Genomic DNA, 24,670 nt, shown 5'->3' with positions numbered 1-24,670 from the left:
GATGGCACGGACCGTCAGCTCAACATCACAAGGTATGAGGATCCATAAGACTGTCAAGAAATACGACCTCAGTCCAGAAATACTTAACAGACCAGCAAAAAACCCGAAAGAGACGCTGCAGTCTGGTCTAAATTAAAACGTACAATAATCCAGTAAGTGCAGATAGACTAAAATTAAATATAAACTGTTAGTGTGACTGGTGATTATTAATTAAATACTGTATTACAAAGGCAATAATAGCCTATGTATATATTCTTTTTCCCCTGAAGCAATTCAAGTCAGGGGTTTCACTTTCAGCTTCTCTCGCACTGAATTATGAAAGAGCCTGGGGACGGACAGAAGAGTCAAATTTAGAGAGGCAGCTTACGTTTCAAGTCTGATCGTCTTTTACTTACCGCCGATCTGCTGATTAATTTTATAATTAAATTAGACAATTTTGTATATTGTGATAAATGTTCGTCCTAATTTTCTATCAGAAATGACTCCAAACGCCGACATCAGAGAAACTACATGCAGCAAAATATCTTTCCAAGATATAAACTACAATTATAAAAATGTTTGGCAATCTAGTTTCTTTAGAATGAAGAGCAACATTCCAGTCAGTTCCACTGACCCCATCCTAGCAGATGCATTCCTGGTATTATCCATATCCTGAAAGGATTCCTCCTAATGAACACCTGAATCATAGACTGCATGAAGTCTTTTTGAGGGATAATTAAGGGTATGACAGAAAAAGCATCTCTCAATCGACCCCTCATTAGATTAAGGACAGCAAATCGAACTGAGACAATCATTACACCCCAGACGCAGAGAAGTAATCAATATTTACCATATTTATCAAAGAGCAGTCATCAAAAATAAGACATTCTACATACATTCATCCAGCCCCAAAATAAGCCTATGTGTCAGATGGTAGTTTCAATAAACAATTAAACAAACCTCACAATATTTCACAAAAAAAACAACTCCAAACCATTGTGCAAGTCTTTCCTTGATTCTTTTTGATGCATTTAACATCCCCGACAGACAGAAAGTCCAATCCAGAGCGGCGTTCAGGTCAGCGTCGCTCATCTCCCACGCGGATTTAGGCTTTATTTTAAGACTATGGCACAGTTTGATTATTAGATGAACAAACGCATTCCAGACTTCAAAATGAAAATACTTTGTTAGGATTAATTTGTTAATTTTATTTGGAACATAGCAAAAAAAACCAACTATGTACATATTTTTAAGAAGAAATCTTATCTCCAACTGGTTGCTTTTCTTCTTAAACAGAACAAACAGCAGGCCTCGATATCTTTAAATGAAAGAAGAAATTAAAAGTGAATGTAAATAAAACCTCTTCGTCAGAGGCAGGTTCGTTTGGGTCTCTGGCTTTGTGAAACGGGAGCCTTTAAAAACACACCAATTTGCTTTCTCTTGTGCCATTCTGTGCCCAGAGATTCAACCAGGCAGCATCCAACACAGAATGGCCACATACACAACATGAAGGGAAATCGCATTAGAATGAGCAGCACACTCTAAAAATATAGTCCTCTCTCACACTGCTGCTCCACCAGTGTGTTTGTCCCAAAAATATATTTGAATGCCTACATTGCTTTTATGCTACTGTCCCACAGCGAAGTCATATACAAATCTACAGCACTGTAACGCATTTGAGGAAACAGAAGCAAAGAGTTTAAGTATATTCAAACAGCTTCTGACCGATTCCCAGCTCCCTGGATAAAAACCGGCCGCCTGCCGTCCTTATAGTTTCTTCCTTCGTGTGAGAGGTTTCATTAAAACAGCGTCCATTATGCGTCTGCGTCGAAGGTTCATGCTCGAGGTTGGAGCTTCTCCCTCCAGGATTCTCTTCAGTGCTCGTGGAAGTGGTTCGGCTGGGCTGGGCAGAGGAGAGATCAGGTCCACCTCCGTGACCGGGCGCGGCTCCGATGTCGTTTTAGATCTGAAGAGACAAACGTCCCACAAAGTGAGCAGAAAGACATTTTCTGCAGCGCAAACAAACAGAGAAGAATAGTTTACAAGATGTCCAATAAAAAAAGATGTATTAAAAAAACAAACAAACTGATGACTGAAAGAAAAATACCAACATCATGAGTAAAATATCTCGATATTCATCCAGGTGGTGAAGAGAAATCCTCCTTTAGTTTTGGATTGAAATGTAAATCTTAGTTATCAAAGGATAACATTAACACTTTCTTGTGATTAGAAACACGGATCTGAAGTTCGTCGCCAAGCTTTTCTGCATATAACAGAAAACTGTACATGCGGTAACTTTGTTATCACCCATATTAATTCTGGTCTAGTCCCTGTTTAAACGTTTCCCACTTCGTTTCAGTCCCTTGCCTGATCAGACTAAGTTGACAAAATCTTACTTGGCTGTTCGTTTGCCTGTTTTTCTGGTCTTTGAAACAGCTGCCGCTGCTTTCTCCACTTCCACATGATTTTCTTCTAAAGCATCACCCTACGAAAAAAAAGCAAAACTGCAGCTTTGACAAAAGGAACAAGCAGTTTTTAATCCAGCTTTTTAGAAGAAAATCAGCCCAGAATACAAAAAACAGACCATTTACAAGAAAGCATGAACCCAATGAGCTGATCCACTTACATGAGAATCAACAGAGCTGTCAGCTCTTCTTCTGCTGCGAGTCACCGGAGCAGCAGAGTTCCAGCTCGGTCCGGGAGTCTCTGGTCTCGTAGCTGGCATAAACAAGGGGAACAGTCATGGACGCATTGGCTTTCTCAAGGAGTATATGTGTACCTTTTAGAGAGCGTAATGAAAACCTAATAACAAAAAATCCAAAATGCATGTCTGCATCTCAAAGGGGTGTAGCATTATAATCAGTCAACGTGTTCCTGTCCTGCTTGATTTTTAAGGGTGGACAGCCATGGAGGGGACATGTAGCGCGAACCTCTTGTTCTTCTTCGTGAGGGGGTGTAGATGAAGGAATGCTCGTCTGGAGTCCGCCCATCCTCCTCAGGGTTGGGGAGCAACCCGTCATCCACGGGCTCCATCGAGTCAACACGCTCCACTGACGATGTCGCGGTCCTCTTGCTGCTACTCGTCATCTTGGTGAAGACGACTTCACCTGTATAACAAACAGTTCATGTCCACGCGTTTAAAACTCCTTTAACCCCATAAGACGCGGCACAGAAGCAAATAAAACAAGCAAGGAACAGTACAGAATGTTAAAAAGAAGGATTCACTGCCGGGCGTTCTGGCTAATGCTCTGCCTCAAAGGTGCATCGTGCCAATGAACCCGTCTCTTCACACACCTTCCTGCTTCTCCTCTTCATTCTGCAGTCTCCTGATGAGGGCATCTGCGACGCGGGTTTCAGAATCCACCTCTAAGGGTGAGTCCAGTAAGGGAAGGCCTTCCTCAGGGCAATCCCAGAGTTTGTTCCGAGCTGTTCGAAGGGAGTTGGATTGACCGGCATCCCTGGTCCTTTCAGGTTCAAGCAGAGTTTCACCGACTTCTACACTTCCAATGATCGTCTCTCCTTTCAACTTCCCTGCGCTCTGAGGAAGTGACACAGGAACCAGCTTCACCTGGGAGCAGGAAATATCAGAGACAGACTATGGATGGGTTTGGTTTATCAACATGCAAAGTGGAATAGTATCCAAAAGAGAGAGAGAAAAAGTCAACGTGATGACATCGATACATAAAAGGATATTTTATGATAAATACATAGTACTGTGTAAGTCTCACAGGTGTGAAGAAATGCTGTACGGTAAGAAACTTTCAAAAATGTTATATCTAATTGCGAAGTGAGAGAATAGTAGGAAAATATAAATCAAATCAGTTTTTGGTTTGAACACATTTTGCCTAATTCTTCGAGGTTCACTTGCAAGTTCGGATTTTTATAGGGTCATAGTCAGATGTTTGTATTTGTCTGTTGTAAATAGTACGCATACGAATCCTTACTTTTGGATAAACATTTATGGCATTCTGGATGAGGGATCGAGTCCTCCTGCTCGGGCTCGAAGCCGGTTGCTTTTCTTCCTCTTCCTCCTCCTCCTCCTCCTCCTCTTCTTCCTCCAGCAGGGCTGGCTGCATCTCTGGTGGTTCAATCTTTGTTACCCTGCGTTTTACAGAGGATTCAAATGCCTCCTTTTCCATCTCTTCTTCCAGGATCTCCAATGGAGCTGGTGCGACATCGACGCTACGCAGACTCCTCCTGCTGGATCTCCTTGGAGTGTTTGTCTGAGTGCTTCTACGGTTGGCCGGTGTGGGCGTCTTCGAACCTGCTCCGCGAGCAGCCTTTACATCCGTGACGTGACCCACTTGCTCCTCTCCGATTTCAACCTCAGAGGCTGAGGACACATCCTCGCTCCTGCTGCTGGACCTCATTGAATTGATCCTCTGGGAAACCCGTCGCCTGGCCGGAGAGGCGGTTCTGGAGGTTGATGCGACCGTGGTGTCATTATCAAGCACGTCTTCCTCCTCAATCTTGCCTTTTGGAGGCACTGGCTGAGCTTTGCGAGTACCTCGAGATACGCTAGCTTGAAGCAGCTCCTCTGCTTCTTCCAGAAGTGGAGAGATAAAGCTAACGGTTCTCCCTCTGGTGATCCTCCGTGTCGGGGTAGAAGGAGTCTTCTTTTTCTTCTGAGTGGGGGTCTCCGTCGCAGCTTGCTCCTTTGGCTGGCTATTTGACACAGGCTCCGCTCCCTCCACATCACTATGGTTTTCTGGTTCTAAACCAGTTCCCTGCGCAGTTTCTTTCTCCGTTGTAATTTCGTCCCCGTTCTCCGCTTCGGTCTCTGAGGCTTTGTGGTCTTGGTCCCTCTCCTCCATAACAGTTTCTGCACTTGGGCAGAGCTCTGTGTCAATATTATTTCCATTCTCTTCTAATTTGTCCTCCTCCACTACCATCTGCTCCTCGGCAGTACTCGTCTCTTCAATAGTGGCCGTGTCATCAACAACTACTGGAGTTATTCCAAAGACAAAGATGTCAGCAGGCTCCTGATCCACAGTCACCATCACCAAGTCTGCGTCTATCTGTTCTTCAGACTGCTCCGGCTCATGGGCTGCCACGGTGTCTTCAGCCTGCAGGTCATCTCGGTCAGCGGCGTTTACCAGTTCTGGCTCAGTCAGTCCATCTTCGTCGATTTCTTCCAAAACGTCCAACTCTCTCCTCTGGTCCTCTTCGAAGTCTTCTCCAGAGAGGAGAGGGTCCTGAGCATCCGTGTCCAAAAGGATAACCTCCGGTTTGACCACGGGCTCAACACTAGCATCCACAGTCATAAACGGAGAGGAAGGCTCAGAAAACTGGAGCTCGTTCTTCAAAGGCAACACGTCCGCATCCTCATCCATGTCCTCGTTGATATCCAGCATCAGAGAGAAGCTGCTGTGAGTTTCAGATTTCAGTTCTTCTGGTACGACAGTTTGTGGAAACTCGCAAAGACCCAGCTGGGAACCGTCCTCCAGGCCGTCCTCCTCCTCCAGGAGCTCCAGTGGGACGAGGAGAGTGCTCGAGGGCACGAGCTCCACATACGGCGCTCCTTGCTCTTCGGGCTCATCCACCGCCATCTCTCCGTCCTCCGCCCCGAGTCTAACCATCACTACCTCCCCCTCCATGACCTCGTCAACCATCTGCATGGAGGCAAAAACCCCACAGAAGTTACAACCCATTAATAGATGTGAAGGAATGTTGAAAACATCGAACATTTAAACCAACATCTTAATTCCTATATTCCCTTTAAAATATTACATTTACAAAACTAGGTTTGACTTTTTTTCTGGGAGAAATGATGACTTTTACCTTCATCTCTGCACCAGGTGTGATCAGAGAGAACTCTGAAGCCTCTTGCTCTGAAAGACTTGGCAGGAAGTGTGCGTGTTCCTGTTGTATAAAGACTGAAGTGGGCTGAAGCGGCAGCAGCCTTCCATTACCCTGGACCTCCTCAATGATCTCCACCTCACTGCCAGAGTCCTCCTCGTCCCCCATCTCCTCTTCCTCTCCCTCCCCCTCCCCCTCTTCAGCTCGATCAGACTCTTCATCGTCTTCTTCTGGGCTGAAAGGTTCTTCACTGTCATTTAAACTAACAACAGCTAGAGGACAAGAAAGAACAAGTAGAAAAGGACAGGGCTGTGATGAGAGGAGTAACACGGCACTGCAACAGTCAGTCCACCAGTGGGTGCAATCGTCCTCACAGTGGGAGTCGGTGCCAGTCGGTTCAGAGGATGTGACGGAGGGAGTGGATTTTTGGCAGGTGGGAGATTCAGCAGCTGCTCGGTCTTCCTCTTTGTTCTCAGTCGGCGACTCACTGAGAGAAAAGAGAATGATGTCGGTTCAGCAGCAACGAAACCAAACAAGCAGACAAGCTGAGGGAACACCAGACGCGGCAACGGTAAATGACAAAGATACTCACCAGCGGAAGGAGACCTCAGTCTGCGATGCGCCGTGGATTCCTGAGCGGGTGAGGGGCGGTGAGAGATCCTGGTCAAACAGATGTCTTTGAACAAAGTCTGTGAGATCTGTTAATGCAGTAAAAGTATAAACGTTAACCTTTATAACCTGGGTAATGTTTACACTGATCGGAGTTTCACATATACTGTGTGTATTCTAATGCATCATTACCAGTGGAATGCTCCAGCTCTTCTTCTAGATTATATGTGGGTTCCGTAGCTTCAACTGGTTTCGGATCCTCCGGGTACTCGGTGACTTCAGTGGCGTTAGATGTCAGGTGCTCGGGGGGCTCTGTGGATTCAATGGCTTCTGATTGGATGTCCTGTTCCACGTCTGTCCCCGGTTGATCCTGAGAGTGGACTCGGGAGCCGGAGTCAGCGCTGTCAGTTACCTGGTAGCAAACTAGTCACATCCAAAATGTTTTTATTTGCAATTTTAGAGCCACAAATCATAACATGGCATTGTGTTTCGGTACAGCGCCGTTTGAAACAACGTACCCCTGACAATAGGAGGGCATGTTTCTTTCAACAGAAACAAGACCGCAAGGGCTTTTTTGAAATGCTCCTCTTAGACAGGATGTTTGACTGTACTTGTACTGCAATATATGCTACTGTTTGACTGTACTTGTACTCTAACATTCTATCTAATAAATATATTCATCATCATCATGACATGAATAGTGAAAAAGAATTACCTTGATTGTCTTCTTGGCCAAGGACTGCCGCGTCTCCTCGTTTGCTACGCAACTGAACATCCGCCTCATCATTGATTCCACGCTGACATTCTTCCTCATTTTCAGGCTTTTGTTCGAGGAAAGTCTCCAAAACATCATCAAAGATTTCCTCTTCCAGTTGTTCCCCTTCTACTTCTGCCTCCTCTTCTTTTTCTGTCTCAAGATCCTCTGTCAAATGAGGGATCTTCTCAGCCGGGGGTGGGGGCTTTCCCTCCAGCTCCATCCTTTCAGTCAAACCTTTGATGTTCACAGAGACAACCTCGTCGTCCACCTCGTCCTCTCCTCGTTGCTCCTGCGAGCCGGGTGCATCATAGTACTCCAGAGTGGTTTCCGCTGAACGGACACACATCTGGCTGGTGTCGAAGCCCGGGCTAAGCCCTGCTTGTGTTGCATCAGATTGTCTGCTTCCTGCAGGGACACCGTAGACGGAAGTCAACCCGCTCCCGAAGCATGGCAACTGTGGCGAGAGAAGATCACGCTCTGGAGGTATGAACTTCACACCCGACCGTCTCAATTCATCTCCATCCCCAGCGGGGTGCGAGGACCAGGCTTTACATGTAGCATTGGATCGCATGGGGCCTCTGCTCAGCAAGCTCATATCACCGTCTCCTGCAATCTGCAGAAAAAGATCGGAAGGCATGTTTCAGAGTTGTTAGAATTGCTATTAGTAATTTACAATCTACTTTTACAATGACATATAAACTACGGTTATCTCACTAACTTCCTACCAGACTTTATTTTATTGTACTTTTTTCCTTCTCCATCGTGTGAAACTGCTTTTCCGCCCATGGGGATCAATAAAAGGTGCATCTCGCCTTAACCAATCTTACCCAAGAACACGTCCCTAGTGAGAACGTATAATATGTTCCCTGAAATCTGGTACAATAACCTTCAGGAATGGGATTTTCCCAAAACATTTCTGAGGCCGAGCAGCGGACCGGCTTCAGTCCGGAGGCTCGCAGGACTAGCAGTAAACTGCTATCTGGGACTTACCCCATTGGTCCACTGGATGCCCTTCTCTGGTTCAGGAGCTTCTGCCATTTCGTTGAAAGTGATCCGGCTCTCTTTGGTGCGGAGTGGAGGGGTGATCGAGCGTCCTGGGGAAGCAGACGGGGTTCCAACGGGTGTGGGCCTCAGGCTGCTACGCAGAATGGACTGGGGGGTGAAGGCTGAGAAAGCCGGGCCAGAGGCAGCCAAAGCCCGAGCTCGCTGGAGAGAACAAGAAAATAAGAAATTAATAAAACACTAAATACCCCAGGACTAAAAACTACCCGTATTAAGCTTTCAGACAGGCATACGCAAATTTGTTATTCAGAGTATCAATTAAACATTTTGATTACCTCGAAATAGTCCTCTTTTTTTTTTACTCACCTTCACAACTTGTGGTGTTTGCAGCAAGCTGAATTCAGGGGCTTTGCTGGTGCTCTTTGGAGAAACCCAGGAGCTGGGAGGTCGGGGGGGGCTGAGAATAGGGCGAGGGGTCTGACAGGAGGGGCGAACCACCATGTCCAGAAGCCTAGGACGCACGCACATCATGATATTCAGTGTTGAAAATATAAAACTTAGCATTCAGGTACTTTTATGAATATTAAAGTAACATTCAGTTATGGTTATATTTTAAATGATCTGAATGTAAAAATGTCGTCTTCACGTGATTTGGTTCTCCAAAGTCTGGCTTGATCTAATTACCGTACTTTTTATATAAAGTCTGCTTCATTGAGGGATGGATCGCTCATTACTACCTTGACTTTCGTTTGGAGGTCAGAGTGATGGGAGTTCCCAGGAAGGGGTCGAGAGGAGCCAAGGAAGATGGCTTTGGGCTCTGAATATCAGCTGGCTTGAGGCTGACGGAAGAATTTCAGAAATTAAAAGAACAACAATCTTTTTTAAAATCAAAATGAGATTTTTTTTTCATCGTCTTGCTCGCTCACCTCCTTACTGGGGAGGAGTGTGGCGTCACTTCCTCGCCTAACCACACCTCCTCGATCTTGGTCAGGATGCTGTTGATGAACCCGGCTCTCGACATCACCTTCTCACCGGCAGAGCGCTTGGTGATCGTTGACAGAGGCTGCGGCCGAGACACTGAAACCAAAGTTGAAATATTCGTTCATTCAAAAACGTGAAATATGGTACATCTGAATAATCAAGTATTTTAAGCTGTGGGTCAGACTAGGAACATAATGAGACAGGAGTTCATTAGATGTTTAATAATGGCGACAATTTGTCCTTCAGATAAATTGTAAAAGACTTCCTACCTTCTTTGTGGATGGTTTTTGGATGCTGGTAGGGTTTGGCTCTCTCCATCGCCAGTTTCCTCTGGACTGAGGGTAGAACTCTGCCATACTGATCTAGTATAGAGTTCCTAGTGTTGGATCTCTCTCGAAGCTTTGGGTCTCGCTCATTCTAGGAATTTAAAGAAAAAAGGTTATTTTTGATTGAATTCATTCAATTATATGTCTGTGGCATTTTTTTTTTATATTTACACATTTCAGGTCACACTTTATGATAAATATCCCATAATGCAAATAGTGCTTCACAATTAGCATAGCATGTGTGAAACGTACGATCAGGTTCATTTTGAGCTTGTGGTTGAGCTGCAGGGCAGGAATGTAGTTGGCCTGCTGAAGGTAATGAACCATCAACAGTTCCCGGTTCTGGAGACCCCCGGTGCCCTGGAGAAACCTCTCCAAACACTCCTGAAATGCAAAACCAAAGACGCACAAAGTTTAGGCGCAATAAATGAGGATTGAGTTTTATCAATACGAGTGTCTGCGCGTCCTCTTCTCTCTCCTACCTGTTCATTAAAGCCTAATGGCAGCTTGAGCAGCTCCTTGATGAGGCCGAGCTCCTGGCAGCTCTCATAAAGGAAGCCCAGCAGGTCACTCATGTTGATGTGATTAGATTGCTGCCGAAGCAGAGACCATGCCTCTATGAGACACCTGAGAGGAAGGTCACACTGGCTGGTTAATAAAGGGAAGTTAAAGTTGACTCAAGGGCTGCTATATGTTTTTTTTCTACTGACAAAACAGATTTCATGGTGCACCCGCTCTTACCTGTTGTGTAGCAGCACAGAAAGGCAGAGCTTAGCGTGGGATGTGGAGGAAATGGAGGGCTTCATAACGTGAAAGTATCGCAGTGCCACGGAGTGTTGGCCCTGGCACATCAGTACCTGCAGGACTCGCTCGTGCTGCCACTCGAAGCGACACTTAGCAGTGGCTGGATGCAGGAGAAGCTCGAATGAACTCTGATCGGGACAAAGGAAGTTTGATTCACAAAAAGGAGTCACTAAAGAAGAACTAAAAAAGGTACCCGTGTTACATGTCATCAATGTGCACATTCTATTTTCCTTAAATACATCCTCTTAATACAAAATCATTGTTAAATATCAAGTCAAATGTGTGTGTACCTGATGATCATTATGGTCCAGCAGCCAGAGGCCTTGCACTAGCTTCACCAGTCCAATAGGCATGGCAAAAGCTGTGGGGAAAGACTCCACCGATGCGCCGTCCTTGTTGGGGAAGGAGTACATGACATCTAGGAGCAGGTAGATCACCTGACAACATGTCAAGGCCCATACAGCCATAGAACATAATAACCAATCACCTATCACAATGAGGAAACTAGAAGACCAGGGTTTCCTGATACAACCCACGCGGCACCAGGACATCGGCAGGAGGTACCAACGACCAACATTACCGAATGCTGCAGTGCATGTAGATAAAAGAACCGGTGCAACAGCGATTATTAAATCAAAGGATACGATTGCATGTTTGGCAGCTTCATCAATGTTTTCCAGTAGATAGATGTCCAACAAAGCCTGTGGATCAAACAAAGTATCAATTAGTTACACAATAGCCACATTAGAAAAGTAAATGGTAGAAAAACAAATGTGTTTGATGCTTACATGTAAGGTAGGAGGTGGGTAGCGTCCCGTCCCACCCTCGTCTCTCTTCCATAGGTTAGTCAAGCGTTCTCCACAATGATCAACCAAGCCATCGATCATCAGGCAGTCTGCACGCCACTTACCCCTGACCAAAGAGAAGATCGGCTTACATCATCACATGATCAAATAAAAATATGATTTACCCGTCCTCCTCAATTCAAACATGTAAAAGTTACTTGAGGGACGACTACTCACTTGGCCAGCCTCTTCAGCTCCTCTCTGCGTATAGTGTAATAGTTGTCGATGACTGAGTGAGTGTAGAAAGGTCTGGAGATCTGGAGAGCGTCATCATCTGGTGGGAAGGGCAAAAGAGAAATCCAAACACTGAAATGGGATAGTTCCAAAAATAACAACAACAGGACACAATTAAGAACATTTTTATTCACGGCACCAACTCTTGGATAACAGATCTTCCTCAACCCCCAAATTTCACAATGCCTCTTTATTTTAGCATTCAGCCAGTGAGCTAAAGAAACAGTGTCGCGAAGACTCACTAGGAAGGTTTCCCAGATCATTTTTATATCACCAAAACGTTACCTGATCCTTCAGGCAGCAGGCCGGTACGGCAGAACCAGAGCACCACCTGGGCATACTTAGAAATGAGGCAGGACACCGTGTTCTTGTTCATCAGACCCACCAGGCCTACGTTACAAAACACAACAAATGAATAACTACATTCACCTAAAAACCGCATGGCAGCCTTTTGTACCCATGAGATCACAGAATGGTGAATTACAGCTCCGGGCGTATCGGAGCACAGAGCTGCTGCTCGCTTCGCACCTTTTTGTGTGAGCTCCTGCGCTTCACTGAGCAGACAGTGGAAGATGGTACTGAGGTTACCCAGCAGCCTCTGGCTGTGCTGCAGGAGTTGCATGGTCTGAGGGTCCGTGAAGTTAGATGAGCTGTTGAACAGTGGTGCACCTGGGGGGGGGGGGCAGGTACAATAGTCAATACATGAGTCGTTAGTCGTAGAATAATCAACTAATAGATATAAACTAACCTTTATGTGCAGCTCTGTATTCAATAATGCCTAAAGCTATTTTGAGAGTGGGTAGAATGACGTCGTTCTCAAAGACGCTAATCATAACTAATGAGCTAATTCCAGTTTAACATTAACATTTTGATAAAATGACAGTGTCCTGTGTGAAGTCTTCTGGATAAGCAGTTCTTGAAAACGGCTGCAAATTGGAATGCCAGAGGCAAATTCTTATATATATATATACACATATATATATTTATATATATATATATATATATATATATATATATATACACATATATATATATATATATATATATAAATATATATTCCAGCATAGCTTTTTTTATATGAAGTGTCTTTTGAATGACAAGAAAACGTTAAACCTACAGATGCCATCCAGTTCCTCTTTGGTCTGGACCACTTTGTTCCAGGCCCAGTCCAGGATGTAGCGCAGGTTTAGAGCAGAACCTGGTTGTTCTGTAACATAAAGGTTTAGAATTCTGAGGCGCCACATGCTGCATCACGAGTCCAATGGTTTTGAGTGAATGGTATGAAAAACAATTTCAAAGTTATTCCAAGGTCATAATCCTCACCTTCTGCAGTCCACTGCTTTATACAGCCAGTGATCAGCCCCAAGGAACTGGTCTCTACTGCTGTGGACAGGATGGCATCCAGCTGCTCCTCCTAATGACATCAAGTTACATACATACGTAGAAGTGACTAATAAATAGCTTTTATCTCAGTAAATGCATTCACATAAAGATTTGTGTTGAAGTTCAGCTCAATAACGTGTAGGTGTGTGTGTGTACCTGAGAGATACTGGAGACCTGGGTGTCTGCCACGCGAGAGGAGAGCAGGCCGGACATGAGGCAGCGGGAGTAGCTGGTGGAGATGACATCACTGGAGCAAGGAGCAGCTTTCTTCAAGAAGCTCAGAGTCTGGTGTTAATGACGACAGTGACGTGTTAACGAAGACGGCGCCACAAAGGAATCATTTCACACATTTAAATTCTACCTAGGTAGAAAATATTGTAGTCTTGGTCAAAAAGAAATAACACAAAGAAAATGTAAATGAACAATGCAACTGTAATTTTCAAACATATTTGTCTTTAGTCACATAATCGGTCACATTTTATGGCATAAAAATCTGTATTTGGAAATAAAGGCCATTAAATCAGTTGTGAGACAAATGTGAAGAAACTCACCTCTTTCTGATGCCCGGAGCAGGTTAAGTGCACGATTCCAGAGTTGAGCAAACAGGTGGCATCTTAAACATGAACAAAAGTAAACCATCAATGCTATTAGCAATAAAAGCCTGGGCATTTCTGTACACACAAATAACTGAGTAACATGAAAGAGCAACAGCAACACACAGGAACAGGAAATGACACTTGTAAGGCAGCACAATTCATGTTTAGATTCTTATCTAGTAGCTACCAAAGTTATATGTTGTAGGGCTGAAGTACTGCTCTGGCGGGGGGCAGGTAAAAGGCAGGCCTCTGCTCAGGCTGCGGTCGTGAACCACCGCGTCCAAGAGGACATGTGAAGGCACCATCTGCACCAGCGGGTCCAGAGACCAAACAGCCAGGTAAGGACAGTTTTGCAGAGACTCCCCAGACCTGACAGCAACACACATGTGAAATGGATTTGAAAAAGACCTGGAACCATGACATCAACAACAGCAAACACATGACCAGTTCATTAACTAAACCGCTTCACAACAAAAGTAAGACTTCACCTGAGTGTGCGTTGAAGTGTTATATTTTCTGCTGTATGTTTTCTCCATCGGTGACATGAATCACACGTTTACAGTAAACTGCAGTTTGCTGATGTGCATCTGTCCTGATCGTTGTTTCACGCCTCAGTAATAAACACGTTTTAACAAAACACCGAGTGCGATGCTGGGAAAGAAGGTGTCAGCGATCCAGTGCTGTGAAAGCATGTTGGTCCCACTGATTGCTTCTATTTTTGTGTCAGATCTTCAAACTTTATCTCAAACAAAGGCAACCTCAGTAAACACATTAGACAGACTTTAAACGATAATCCTGTTTACTGAAACAGAAAGGTTTTCTAATGCAACTGGGCCTGTGAGGAAAAACAGTGAAATCAATATACCTTAAGGAGTCAGGCATTTGTGCGTGGTACCAGCGGTTGATGTCAAAAACCCCGATATATGTTGATGGAGCCCCCTGGCCATAGGCCTTCACTTGCCAGGTGAAAATAGACACGCTCGTGTCTGGAGATGCGACTGAAAATGAGGATACGTGACACAACTGATAAGGATAATTGGGAATAAAGACTGAGGTCGATACACATCAGAACAAAACTGGCCATTTCCGAACTGGAATTGTAAATCAAGTTAACCTTCGTTCATACTGTCGTCCCTGTCAGGGTGAGGTCTGAACTTCTCAATGGTCTGGCAGCTCAGCAGACGCGTGTTGGTGGCCTGAGCCCTGAGAGGAAAAGCTGAACCACTCAAATCCTGACTGTAACGTTCCTCACAGTACTCCAGACCCTGAGAGACAGAAGGACAATAAACAGAGAAGGTGAATCTACACTTAGTTTCAGCTTGACACATGGCCTGGATTCCAATGGATGCTGCTTTTATCCTGTATGGCTTACAGACCTCATAAAGGATCTTCCCAGAAGCGAGACATTTCCTTTCACTGAAGGCCAACTGAAGCAAGCGGAGGCTGACCAGATCTCCATCCCTACACGGGAAAGGATGCAGAGCAACAATAAGAGTGCAGAAAAGAGAAAGGAAGGTGTGGATGGAGAACTTCTTTTATGAGAGACTTACAGGTCCTGAGTAGACTGAACCGCCCAGAGGTAGCAACAGTTCCTGGGGTCGTTCTCTGGCTCCTGGAAGGTGAAGGCAAACACAGGCACCCTGCCGCCTTCCAACTGGGAGTGGTACCTACCGGTACATCAAATACAAAAACATCTATGCAGTGATCTGAATTTTAAAAAAAATCAAACCTATGAGTAACCAGTCGTCCCTCGCTGTAACGCGATCCTGGAACGCAACACCCGCGATAAACGAGGGACGACTGCGCATACAACTACATCTAATTATAGATGATTTATGACAATCCAGTACGGACATTCTCATATTTTAAAATCAGAATAATACAATAAACCCACTCTCTCTTTAGAGACTTCATGTTCCACAGCTGTAAGTATCCATCAGAAAATCCCACAGCCAGCTGGTTGGTTCTGGAGATGTACTGCACAGCTGTGGCTCCGACCCCAGTGGGTGCATTCAGCTGAAGACAAAGATGTCGGCCCTGCCTGGTGCTGATCTCTCTTAGCCTGGGGATCTCAGCAGGAGATTTGGTGAGAACCTTCAGGTCTGGGTCGAAAAAGACAATGTAAAAAGAGATGCTTTAGAGAATCGTGTGACAGAGAAAAATAAAAGATGATGAGCACCCTTTAACTATTTTTTTCCAAGAGGCACTTTCATTAGATTGCACTTAACAGTACAGAACCAGCAACGCAGATAGTTCATTTCTGAAAATGTCATCGCTCCTCATCACAAAGGTTCAGAAAGAATCTTGAAGAGGTAAAAGATGACCAAAAAATAAAGAAAGAAAAGAGTTTACACATTTATAACACAATCCAAGGCCTCCTGACCTGAAGCCTGAAGTTCACTTTGGCTGCAGGACAGGTCATCGAGACAGAGGTCCACGAGTAGAACATGACCACGGTCTGTTACTACAGCGGCAATGCCAAAGAACCAGCGGAGACTCTGGTGAAGATGCTGGGTCAAAGTGCTTGCACCACCATAACTCACTAACGGCTCGATCGCTGTGATCTAGACGACAAAAGAGTTTGAAGGAAGAAAATAAAGACCGGTGCATTCAGGTTATGGTTGATAGCCCAGGCTATAATGTATCATATATATATAATTAGCCACATCAGTTCAGCGCAAGTTGAACCAAAATCCCAGAATGCCTCACCCTGCCTGGTATGACCACAGCTTTGACCACCCGCGAGAGCCCCAAGTCAAAAAGACACAACACGCTGGCCTCTGATTCCTCCAGGCCAACCAGCAGACCAGACCTGATCAAACACAACAGCAAAGAACTTCACATTCAACATTTACTCATCAAACTGTAAGCATCGATCGAAATACAAAGCATTCACTGTCGATATAAAGTGTAGAAGCATAAGATTCTGAGACTGAGTGTGCACTTATCTTAAGTTTGCCCTAGGAATTACTAATTTACAATCCTTAATAAAGAATATTACAGAGACAGTGAAACAAATCTCTGACCTCTTAAGCCAACTGAAGTCTCTGGCAGCTAGGACGCTGGGTGGATGCTCGCCTCCACCGCTGAAGCAGTATGCAGATAGCCGTTCTCCTGTTATCGCATGAACAACCTCCAGATGCGGGCCGCAGGCCAGCCAGGCGAGCCCTATTCGGCCTGCGCACAAAAGAAAAAACGAAGGTTGTTGGTTAAGATCTGGGATTGTCCCCTCACAAGGACACAATTCTAAGAATCAGCGCTAACAAGGTAAAACTAGAATCACTTTCATAGACTGCACTCAGAGAACATAAACCTCTGCAATGGTAGCTCTCTCACACCACTGTAGCCAGCTGTTACAGTTTGATCCTCACAAAATGACCTTCTGATCTTGAAATTCTACACCGAGAATCAAACCGGTATCAGGAATCATTCATGAAAAGCAGTACGGTGTATTACAGCAAATGCAATTAAAATCCATTCACAAAACAGTCGCGTCGTTCTAACAGACAGACAAACCAACAGATGTATTTAAATTCTCTTTTTTGTCTCCTTGTGATTCTGTAACGACTTCTGTTTATTGGTGATTGGCTGGTGCTGACAGGCCTGTAAACCAGTCAGAACACTAAATAAACAGCATTAAAACAACATACACATTTAATTTCAAACGTATGATCATTCGGTGAAGCGCCCTCTTGTGGAATTATCTTACACTGCAAGCTACCATCGCACCCAGCATGCTGGTGGCCCGTGATGGATTGAATGACTAATTACCAAACCGAAATGCACTTTTGTTGTTGTAGATCAGTAAAGATAGTCTTACCAACGGTAAACTGCCCATGTAGAACAGAGTCCAGGGTGATCTCATCCTCCCCCAGAGCCTCTATAGTCACTCCTGGGAAAGGCAGCAGGCTGCTGGTGACTTGGGCAGTCAGGTCACGCATTGTTCACTGTACGAACAGAAACATGGGGCATACAATGTGTTACTAAACTCATCTGTCACCAACAGTTCACTCTACACACTGTAAAATCTCTCAAGAAATGTTATCATTTCATTTTGACAATCTTATGCTGCCCCTTCTGAGCACATTATCTGATCAGATCAAGCTGGGAGCTTGTGTTCAGCAGCACAAAGGAGAGCTTTCATTCAAACCCCCCAGTTATCAGGACATGTGTCATCAGCAAAAGACTGTTCCAATCAACAGCAGCACAGGACATGGTGGAATAACATCTGTTTGGAGATGTCAGGTGTGACAGCGCTAGAGTAAAGGACTATTTCCTTTCCTCTCCACCACTCTCTGATGGTTCTAAAAAACAAACTAACTAAAACTGCTGAGCTTAAACTGTACTGCAAAATCAGAAGCTATTCCTCATTCACTTCCATCTGCAAACATTCCCTTTGCAAAAACACTGACAAGGATCGAGACATTTAGATTTAAATGTCAACATCCGCAGTGCTATGCCAGAAATGTCCGTTATTGATCTAAGCTGGAAATGCTTGCTGTACCGCCAGCCTTGTACAGATATGGTTATCTCCAGCAGTGGAGTGCAGGTCAATACAGCGTTGCCTTCACGGCCAAGCGGGACATTTGCCTTCTCAGTATATAAAACTGGAAACAACACCGCCCCCCTGTGACTCCGTTGGACAACACAATACAGACTCAAACGAACTCCCGCGCAACCAGCCCGTCACTGTGCAGCCACTTGCCATGACATGAAAGTGACCACGAAGACATGCAAGTCAAAGTATTAACTCAAGCCCCGTTGAGAGGTGTCGCCAAAATCCTTACAGCCAAAGCAAAGGTCACACAAAAAAAAATGTGTCGATTCAGATCACAACATAGAAGCGCTCACACGTGTCAACAACTCAGAGGACTGTGTCTGGACACCCGGACACGTTGTTACATTTCAGAACAGCTTCCCAAATGTCATCAATTCGTGCTCGGGAAAATTAAAAGCGGATCAACAGACAGACGCCGGCACAGCTTCATCATCATCATCATCATCATCAGAGGCATTTGTTAGCGTAGCTCGACATCATGTAAACAAACCAGAAATCACTGTCTGTGCAGAAAGTAATACCCAATACCGTTGAACCAGGTCGCAGCAAAGGACATAACAAGTATGCCCATCGTTTGTCCAGTGATTAACAAGGACTGCTAGCTTCCTTTAACACGGTACACTACACATTAGCAGGCTATCCAGATAGCGTGCAAGGTCACAGAGGATTAGTTTAACTTAGTTAAAACTAAGATAACTAACCGCACCCATGGGGGGTGACAATAAATACGCATTCAGTCTGCTGATCGAGCTACAGCTAATGCTAACTACGACAATACTGAACATTTAACTACGTGCTACTGGAATCGCCAGGATGATGCCTAATGTTGGCTGAAATACAGCCGCGGCTCCTAGCTAGCCTTGCCGAGAATTGTTTGTAAGCTAAAGTAGGCTACGGCGATTGCTTCAAAAAGAAATCCGAGCAAAGTTGTGCGTATGTTGTAAATGACAACCACGAACAATGTTAGCACTTCACCATCGCTAACATTATATTATTTCCTCGCCGCCGACAGGGAATCTTGGTCTTAAGCGGTCTTGCCTGCTCTTAGCTGCAACACAGTAAAACGCACCATCGTCTTTTCTCGCAATACGTAACTAGCTTTAGCTAGCTAAAAGCTGCTGGCAGTTACACGATGCAGCGGATCTTCATCGGCAACAAATCATATCCTTAAAATCACTATTTTACAAGCTAATTATGTAAGCTAATGCTAATCCCCGTTAGCTTCACCCGTTTTCAAATACGCCGAAAAGAGGGTTGCAATGCGCCGCTAACTGCTACCGACGTTGACTTGCCCGATGTAGACGGCTTTATCGGAGCCACCAACCTTTAGATTCAACAGACAAATCTCCCAGTCCTTCCACTCGGCTGTCATACTCTAATCATCCTCAAAGTAACCACGACTCTTGTGTAGAATGCTCCGTTTGACAGACACGAGATGCTCCTGGCGACTTTAGAGCGCCATTTCCACGGTGAGGAAAGTGTTCCATGTTCCTCTTGTTCACCGCCGTTTGTACCGGCGGATTTTACAGCGTGACAGCAAAGTGCTGCCCTCCTGCGTTTGGGAGTAACTTCGTTCGAAACACGTTTTTTAAAGACAAGTTTTAAACCATGATTAATCATTACAACAGGAAAACGCCATAGAACAATAAGCAGAGCCCGCATGCAGAGGAATAAATTATATTATTATAAAGCTTGATTCATGTCAAGGATGACGTGATACCCTAGAATTAATGATTCAAGGTTGTTTGCCTCCAAGTCAGGCTCACATATATTGTAATAAATAGATTGAACATCACACTCAGATACAGTGATTATGCAGTGAACATGAATACATTTCCTCTTGCGTTGTTGTGCAGAAGGTAACCAGCTATGCCTGACAGCATAAAGAGGAAAATTCATTTGAAGCAATGGGTAACAGATACAGCCATAGATTCATGATTTCTAGTCGCTTCACCACATCCAAGTATGGAGTGAATGAATAACGCACAATGTAAATAGTCTTCGAGTGTCCAGAAAAGCACTACATACACTACACTTGTGTATGTAACATTTTGATATTATATTTTATCACTCAAATCCTACTTGCGATTTTGCAAGTTATAATTACAAACATCTTGCACATATTGTATTTACAAGGTGGCATCCTTTAAAAAAAAGAAAAAAAAAGACAGTTGTATTATTCTAATAATTACAATACAATGTACAATTTTGCCTTGCGGGAATAAAAAATAATTTCACATATACACACGCACATCTAGCTTTTATGGTTCCAAATTAATTGTAAGGCACGCAAATGTTTCCAAACTAATGAAAAAAAAGGACAATACAATAACAGCATTTTTAGGTTATAGAAAATCCCATCTTCTATTTCTTGGGGTCAGAGATTAAAGTGTAATGTTTGGGGACCGATTTGTTCCTCATCTGTCGTTCAATCATCAAGTCAAATTCTTGTCTTTCTCTGCAATGGGAAGAAAAAAGAAGAAAAAAGCACAATCACTGATCATATTCAGCATTTAGTGTAAAACTACAAATCAAGCTCTTACCTCGGACTGATATGTCGTCCCTTCAGGTACTTTTCTTCTGCCTTCGTAACCGAGACATTGTCCACCCCAGCTATAGCATAGATGATGGCCTGTAAAGGGGACAATATATTTACAACACCTGGACACAGAACCTGTAAATTGCTTATAGCCTCTGCCAAAAAGGTTATGTAATCGCCAGCGTTTGTGTCCATCCGTGAGCAAGATAACTCAAAAAGTTATGGATGGCTCTGGTGAAATGTTGGGAATGTTACCAGGAACAGATGATAACATTTTGGTGACGATCCAGAAGAGATCCTGGATTCTTTATTCCTTTGATATTTTCGGTAACATTGCAGTCAATGGAGCATCAAAATATGTTTCTCAATATCTCGGTTGATTATTGATGTATGTTTATGGAATCTGATTCAATTTACTTCTCATGGTTGGTGTATAAAGATACTAAGAACAATTTAGAACCTTTTGATGATGATCCAGACCACCATGTGGACCGTGTAGATCTAATTAGGAGGGGAATGAGGTGCTTGGTGGAGGTCTGTGCTCTCTGAGTGCTTTTCTAATTAGAAAATGTAAACATGTGCTATAGTAATAAACAAAGAGTGCTGATGAGAGCTTTAGCTCACCTCAGGAAGAAGCACATCCAGCACGAAAGGGACACGCTTCATCGCCTGGCATTGGTCAGTGCCTGCAGCCAATGAGTATAGTTCATTTAGGTAGCTGTAGACCTGGTCCAACTGCTGGTCATCTTCCAGGTATATGTTCACAACGCGTCTCCGATCATCACTTAGAAAGGACCGAAGCCATCTGGACTGCTGCTGCCGACGGATCACAGCCTGTAAGAGCAACGCGGGCAGGCGGGTTCATTGCATGCTGTCGTTTAGTGTCAAATGCAACGGCAATTTTTTTCTCAACATAATGTCAAAATTAACACACAAAGAAAACTAAAACATCAGTTGCCTATGTATGAGCTTTGCTAGCCACGGTTTAACGTTTCAGCTAAACTGACAGAAACGTGAAGGATTTGAATGAAACCTGGTGGGAGGGTTCGGACGTGTGAAGAGAAGGTTGTTAAAATTGTAATGTGAAGAAAGGGATCGGCTCTCTCCATACACTTTCAGTAAAACTATTAACCGACTGCTGCCATCGAGCCAGGAAGTACATCAGGAACGGAGCACAACCAAGGCCTTCATTAATCTCACCAGAAGTCGTTCTTCCACCATCCGCTGCTTCACAATGAAATGTACGAGCTTCTCATTAGCGCGGTTGTGGGCGGCGTGACTCCGGTCCGGCAGCAGCCTCTTTGACCTCCTGCTAACCTCCTCCTCCTGCTGCTGCTGCTGCTCACTAAAGCTGTCCTCCTTATGATTGTCAGATGGTGCTTCCATTATCTCATCGCTGACAACGTTAATCCGCTGCGAGGTTGCCTGTGGGTATTTTCTCCTGACTGGATAGCCTGGAGTAGTTGATGACAAATTGTACACAGTACTGCCAGGACAAGAACTGCATTTGTATTCTGAAGTAGCCCAACGTTGTTTGGTGTTATGTTAATACAAGTGTTGCCCAACAATAGAATGCCACGCAACAAAACTTACTCATGTCGTGAGCAAAGTACTCGACGAAAGAGCCAGAAAATGAGCCACATGCTAAAACAAAAACATGATTAATATGAATATTTCCAGTGTTTTCAGAGAGACCGATGTTAGTTTGAGAAATGTTCAGTGCAAATATCATTGTGCTTTCTGTTAATGTCTGCAAAAGCATCAAATTTACAACATTTACCAATCCGTATTCTGTAGTCTGTTATCAGCTCCAATGACCATTCAACTTCAGCATGGAACTTCTCTTTGGCTTTACACTAATGAGATATCAAGTACATAACGTGTTCTGTCAGGAATCTATCCGACTTTAGAAAAGAGAGTAGAATTTAAGAGCTATTCTTACCACCAGCTCATTTGCTTCTTCACAGTCAAAAGGCTTCAGGGATTTTAGGGCCACAAAAAACCTTCAAGAACATAAACACACAAAAAAAAACGATACTCCTGAAATGTCGTACAATGCAGCCTTTGCAGCGGTTATTCCTACAACAAGTTCCGTGGAAACAGTTAACTGACAAGTAAACCAGCACATTGTATTTATTTACTTTACCCTCTTTTGTGAATTTTTGGGTCATCAATGAACAAGATGCTGGCTCTTTTCTGTCTGTGGTTCACACTTTTTACCTACAGAGTAAGGAAACATTCTCTTTAAACATTTTAAAACACAATGGACAGTCAGACTTTGTTTTGGAACCAAAGTCTTTCATTTAAGCTTCACCATTTGCCTTTTATGTAAAGTTCTTTTCAACTGAATAGTTTTATTCTGCAGTGTTTATTAATGCTGAAATGATTTGTGAGCTTCTCAATTCCTAATTTACAGCGTTTACCAATTTACTTCCCACTCTTCATAATAGGTATGAATTTCATGGTATTTATGGAATAAATCTGCAAGGTTAAGTTTCTTGAAAATTAGGACAAGCTAATTTTTTGAATGTAAATAAAAAGCATGCTCATGAGTAATCAATGATCCGCACGTTCGTACTCACCAGTGCAGGCCAGAATGGAAAACTTCTAAATTTGTACCACACAAACATTCCCTCTGTAATGGATTGGGGCTCTGAGAAACAAAAACAACCCTCTTAAAGCATAGTGTGAACTGTGAACACACAATTCAACACACATCCGGTTATTAGAGAAGGTATTTGCCCTGATCAATCAAATCAATCACTCACTTTTGTCCACATGCATCAAGAAACTGGGGAGTTCTTCCTCCTCCTCATCACTTTCCTCATCTTCCTGGAGAGGCAAAGTTGGCACTTGTTCCTCGTGATGACCAAGATCAATTGATAGATCTGAAGACTCAGCTTTTTGGGAATGAAGCAGCAATAAAACAGAATAAGACCTGACTCATTTAAAATACTGTGCTGAATTGCAATCAGAAATAGAAACATCTACAAAACATTAAAGATTAATTTGGCAAATAATTGTGATTTTGGAAATCATTTGGCTTGTGAAGGGGACTTCCTGCAGTGCAATATATCTCAAAGTATTGTGACGTGACGGACACAAGAAGGCTCTACCTTGCTCTGTTGCATCCAGAATATTCACTTCAGATCTTGGCCTAGAACTTTCAAACGACTGAGAGGTTGTAGCCTCCGGCTGGACCTTTCGAGGTCTCCCACGTCGCCTCTTTACGAGCGGCCCATTGTTCTGAATGCAGGTCAGCGTTTGCTCCTTTGCTGAACTTTTTCTAAGTTGTCTTGCTTGTGAAACACGGCTACACGTGCGTTGAGACGACGACCTGGAGCGTGATGACGCTTCCTCTTCTGTCTACAACAGAACAGGCATTTTGAGTCAAAAAAATATACAACACTGAGTGTGTGTGTGCAAGGTGAAAAAACTGTCAGTTTGAAATTCGCAAATTATTGATTGAAAAATAGATTGACCTTTGATTGAGTGAAGAATTCAGTGTATTGTGGCCCCATTTGTTTTTCTCCAGGGGGGTGCATTGAAAAGTCGGACCGGATGCGACGGGAGGACGATTCTTGTGTCTGTTCTCCATGTTTCTCGTCTCTTGTTGTTGCGCTTCTTTTAGAGCTTTTTGCCAACTGGCTGGGCGTAGAAAGATCACTTACAGCCACCGGCTTCGTGTCTCCGGTGCCGTTTCCTTTTTTTGTATTTTTAAGTGTCCTTTTCCTGGTTTTCCAGCGTCTACCTGAAAAGATCACACCGACAGTTGTATTTAGACGCCCATTTAGGCATCATCTCAAGAACAGTATGAAGAGAAGCTTTATCACCTTTCATTGCCGAGTGACTTGGTTGAGTGTTCGTCTTGAAAGGATATTCCTGGATCGCATTTGACAGAAGATCTCATGAGTTATGAGCATTGGCCCAGCGCGACTTTAGCCCGAACCGCTGGCGCCCGGCTGTCAAAAGGCAAACCGTTCCACAGCTGTGTTACACAACGCATAACAAAACAGTCGCGCATGTAGCAGCTGCTAACACAAACAAAGACGGAACCATTTGAACAAGCCATTTCACCCGTCACGCTAAATATCTTGTTCATTTCACCTTCTGAAGTCCCTTTCTGCCCAAGATTTGTACATCGCACAGCAATCACCGCAGATATTGCAATTTAGCACAGACGACAATGTTACAGTGACAATCATTAAAGTAACTCGCTAATACACAAATATCAAGTATTGCAAGCAGAAGTCCCGAA

At 43.9% G+C, this 24,670-nt stretch overlaps 2 protein-coding genes across 2 annotated transcripts; both read right to left on the bottom strand.

Moving 5' to 3' along the window:
* Positions 1-833: 833 nt before the first annotated feature.
* Positions 834-17,256, bottom strand: ahctf1 (AT hook containing transcription factor 1). Its single transcript, XM_068755665.1, has 39 exons — positions 17,136-17,256; positions 16,342-16,492; positions 16,025-16,127; positions 15,699-15,879; positions 15,210-15,417; positions 14,866-14,982; positions 14,692-14,776; positions 14,430-14,580; positions 14,181-14,313; positions 13,503-13,684; positions 13,271-13,332; positions 12,876-13,004; positions 12,660-12,750; positions 12,454-12,543; positions 11,865-12,005; positions 11,622-11,726; positions 11,280-11,376; positions 11,046-11,169; positions 10,902-10,958; positions 10,548-10,694; positions 10,195-10,385; positions 9,936-10,080; positions 9,706-9,837; positions 9,397-9,544; positions 9,073-9,223; positions 8,884-8,985; positions 8,513-8,657; positions 8,135-8,350; positions 7,103-7,757; positions 6,580-6,810; positions 6,371-6,476; positions 6,153-6,265; positions 5,761-6,050; positions 3,924-5,591; positions 3,274-3,547; positions 2,910-3,086; positions 2,585-2,697; positions 2,376-2,464; positions 834-1,945 (listed from the first exon to the last, which is right to left on the bottom strand). The coding sequence occupies exons 1-39, from the start codon at positions 17,254-17,256 to the stop codon at positions 1,747-1,749; spliced, it is 7,620 nt and encodes a 2,539-aa protein (XP_068611766.1). The 3' UTR covers positions 834-1,746.
* A 2,308-nt stretch (positions 17,257-19,564) lies between these two features.
* Positions 19,565-23,543, bottom strand: LOC137895669 (PWWP domain-containing DNA repair factor 3A-like). The gene is made up of 11 exons (XM_068741166.1): positions 23,529-23,543; positions 23,181-23,271; positions 22,995-23,065; positions 22,559-22,632; positions 22,355-22,415; positions 22,193-22,268; positions 22,006-22,056; positions 21,613-21,866; positions 21,037-21,246; positions 20,417-20,505; positions 19,565-20,331 (listed from the first exon to the last, which is right to left on the bottom strand). Exons 1-11 carry the CDS (start codon positions 23,541-23,543, stop codon positions 20,238-20,240), a joined length of 1,086 nt encoding a protein of 361 aa, XP_068597267.1. The 3' UTR covers positions 19,565-20,237.
* Between the last annotated feature and the right edge of the window lie 1,127 nt (positions 23,544-24,670).

This window comes from Brachionichthys hirsutus, chromosome 1 (assembly GCF_040956055.1).
Source record: "Brachionichthys hirsutus isolate HB-005 chromosome 1, CSIRO-AGI_Bhir_v1, whole genome shotgun sequence".
NCBI classification, from domain to species: Eukaryota; Metazoa; Chordata; class Actinopteri; order Lophiiformes; family Brachionichthyidae; genus Brachionichthys; species Brachionichthys hirsutus.
Note: the sequence above shows the minus strand (reverse complement) of the source record. Positions and strands in the feature narration are given on the sequence as shown.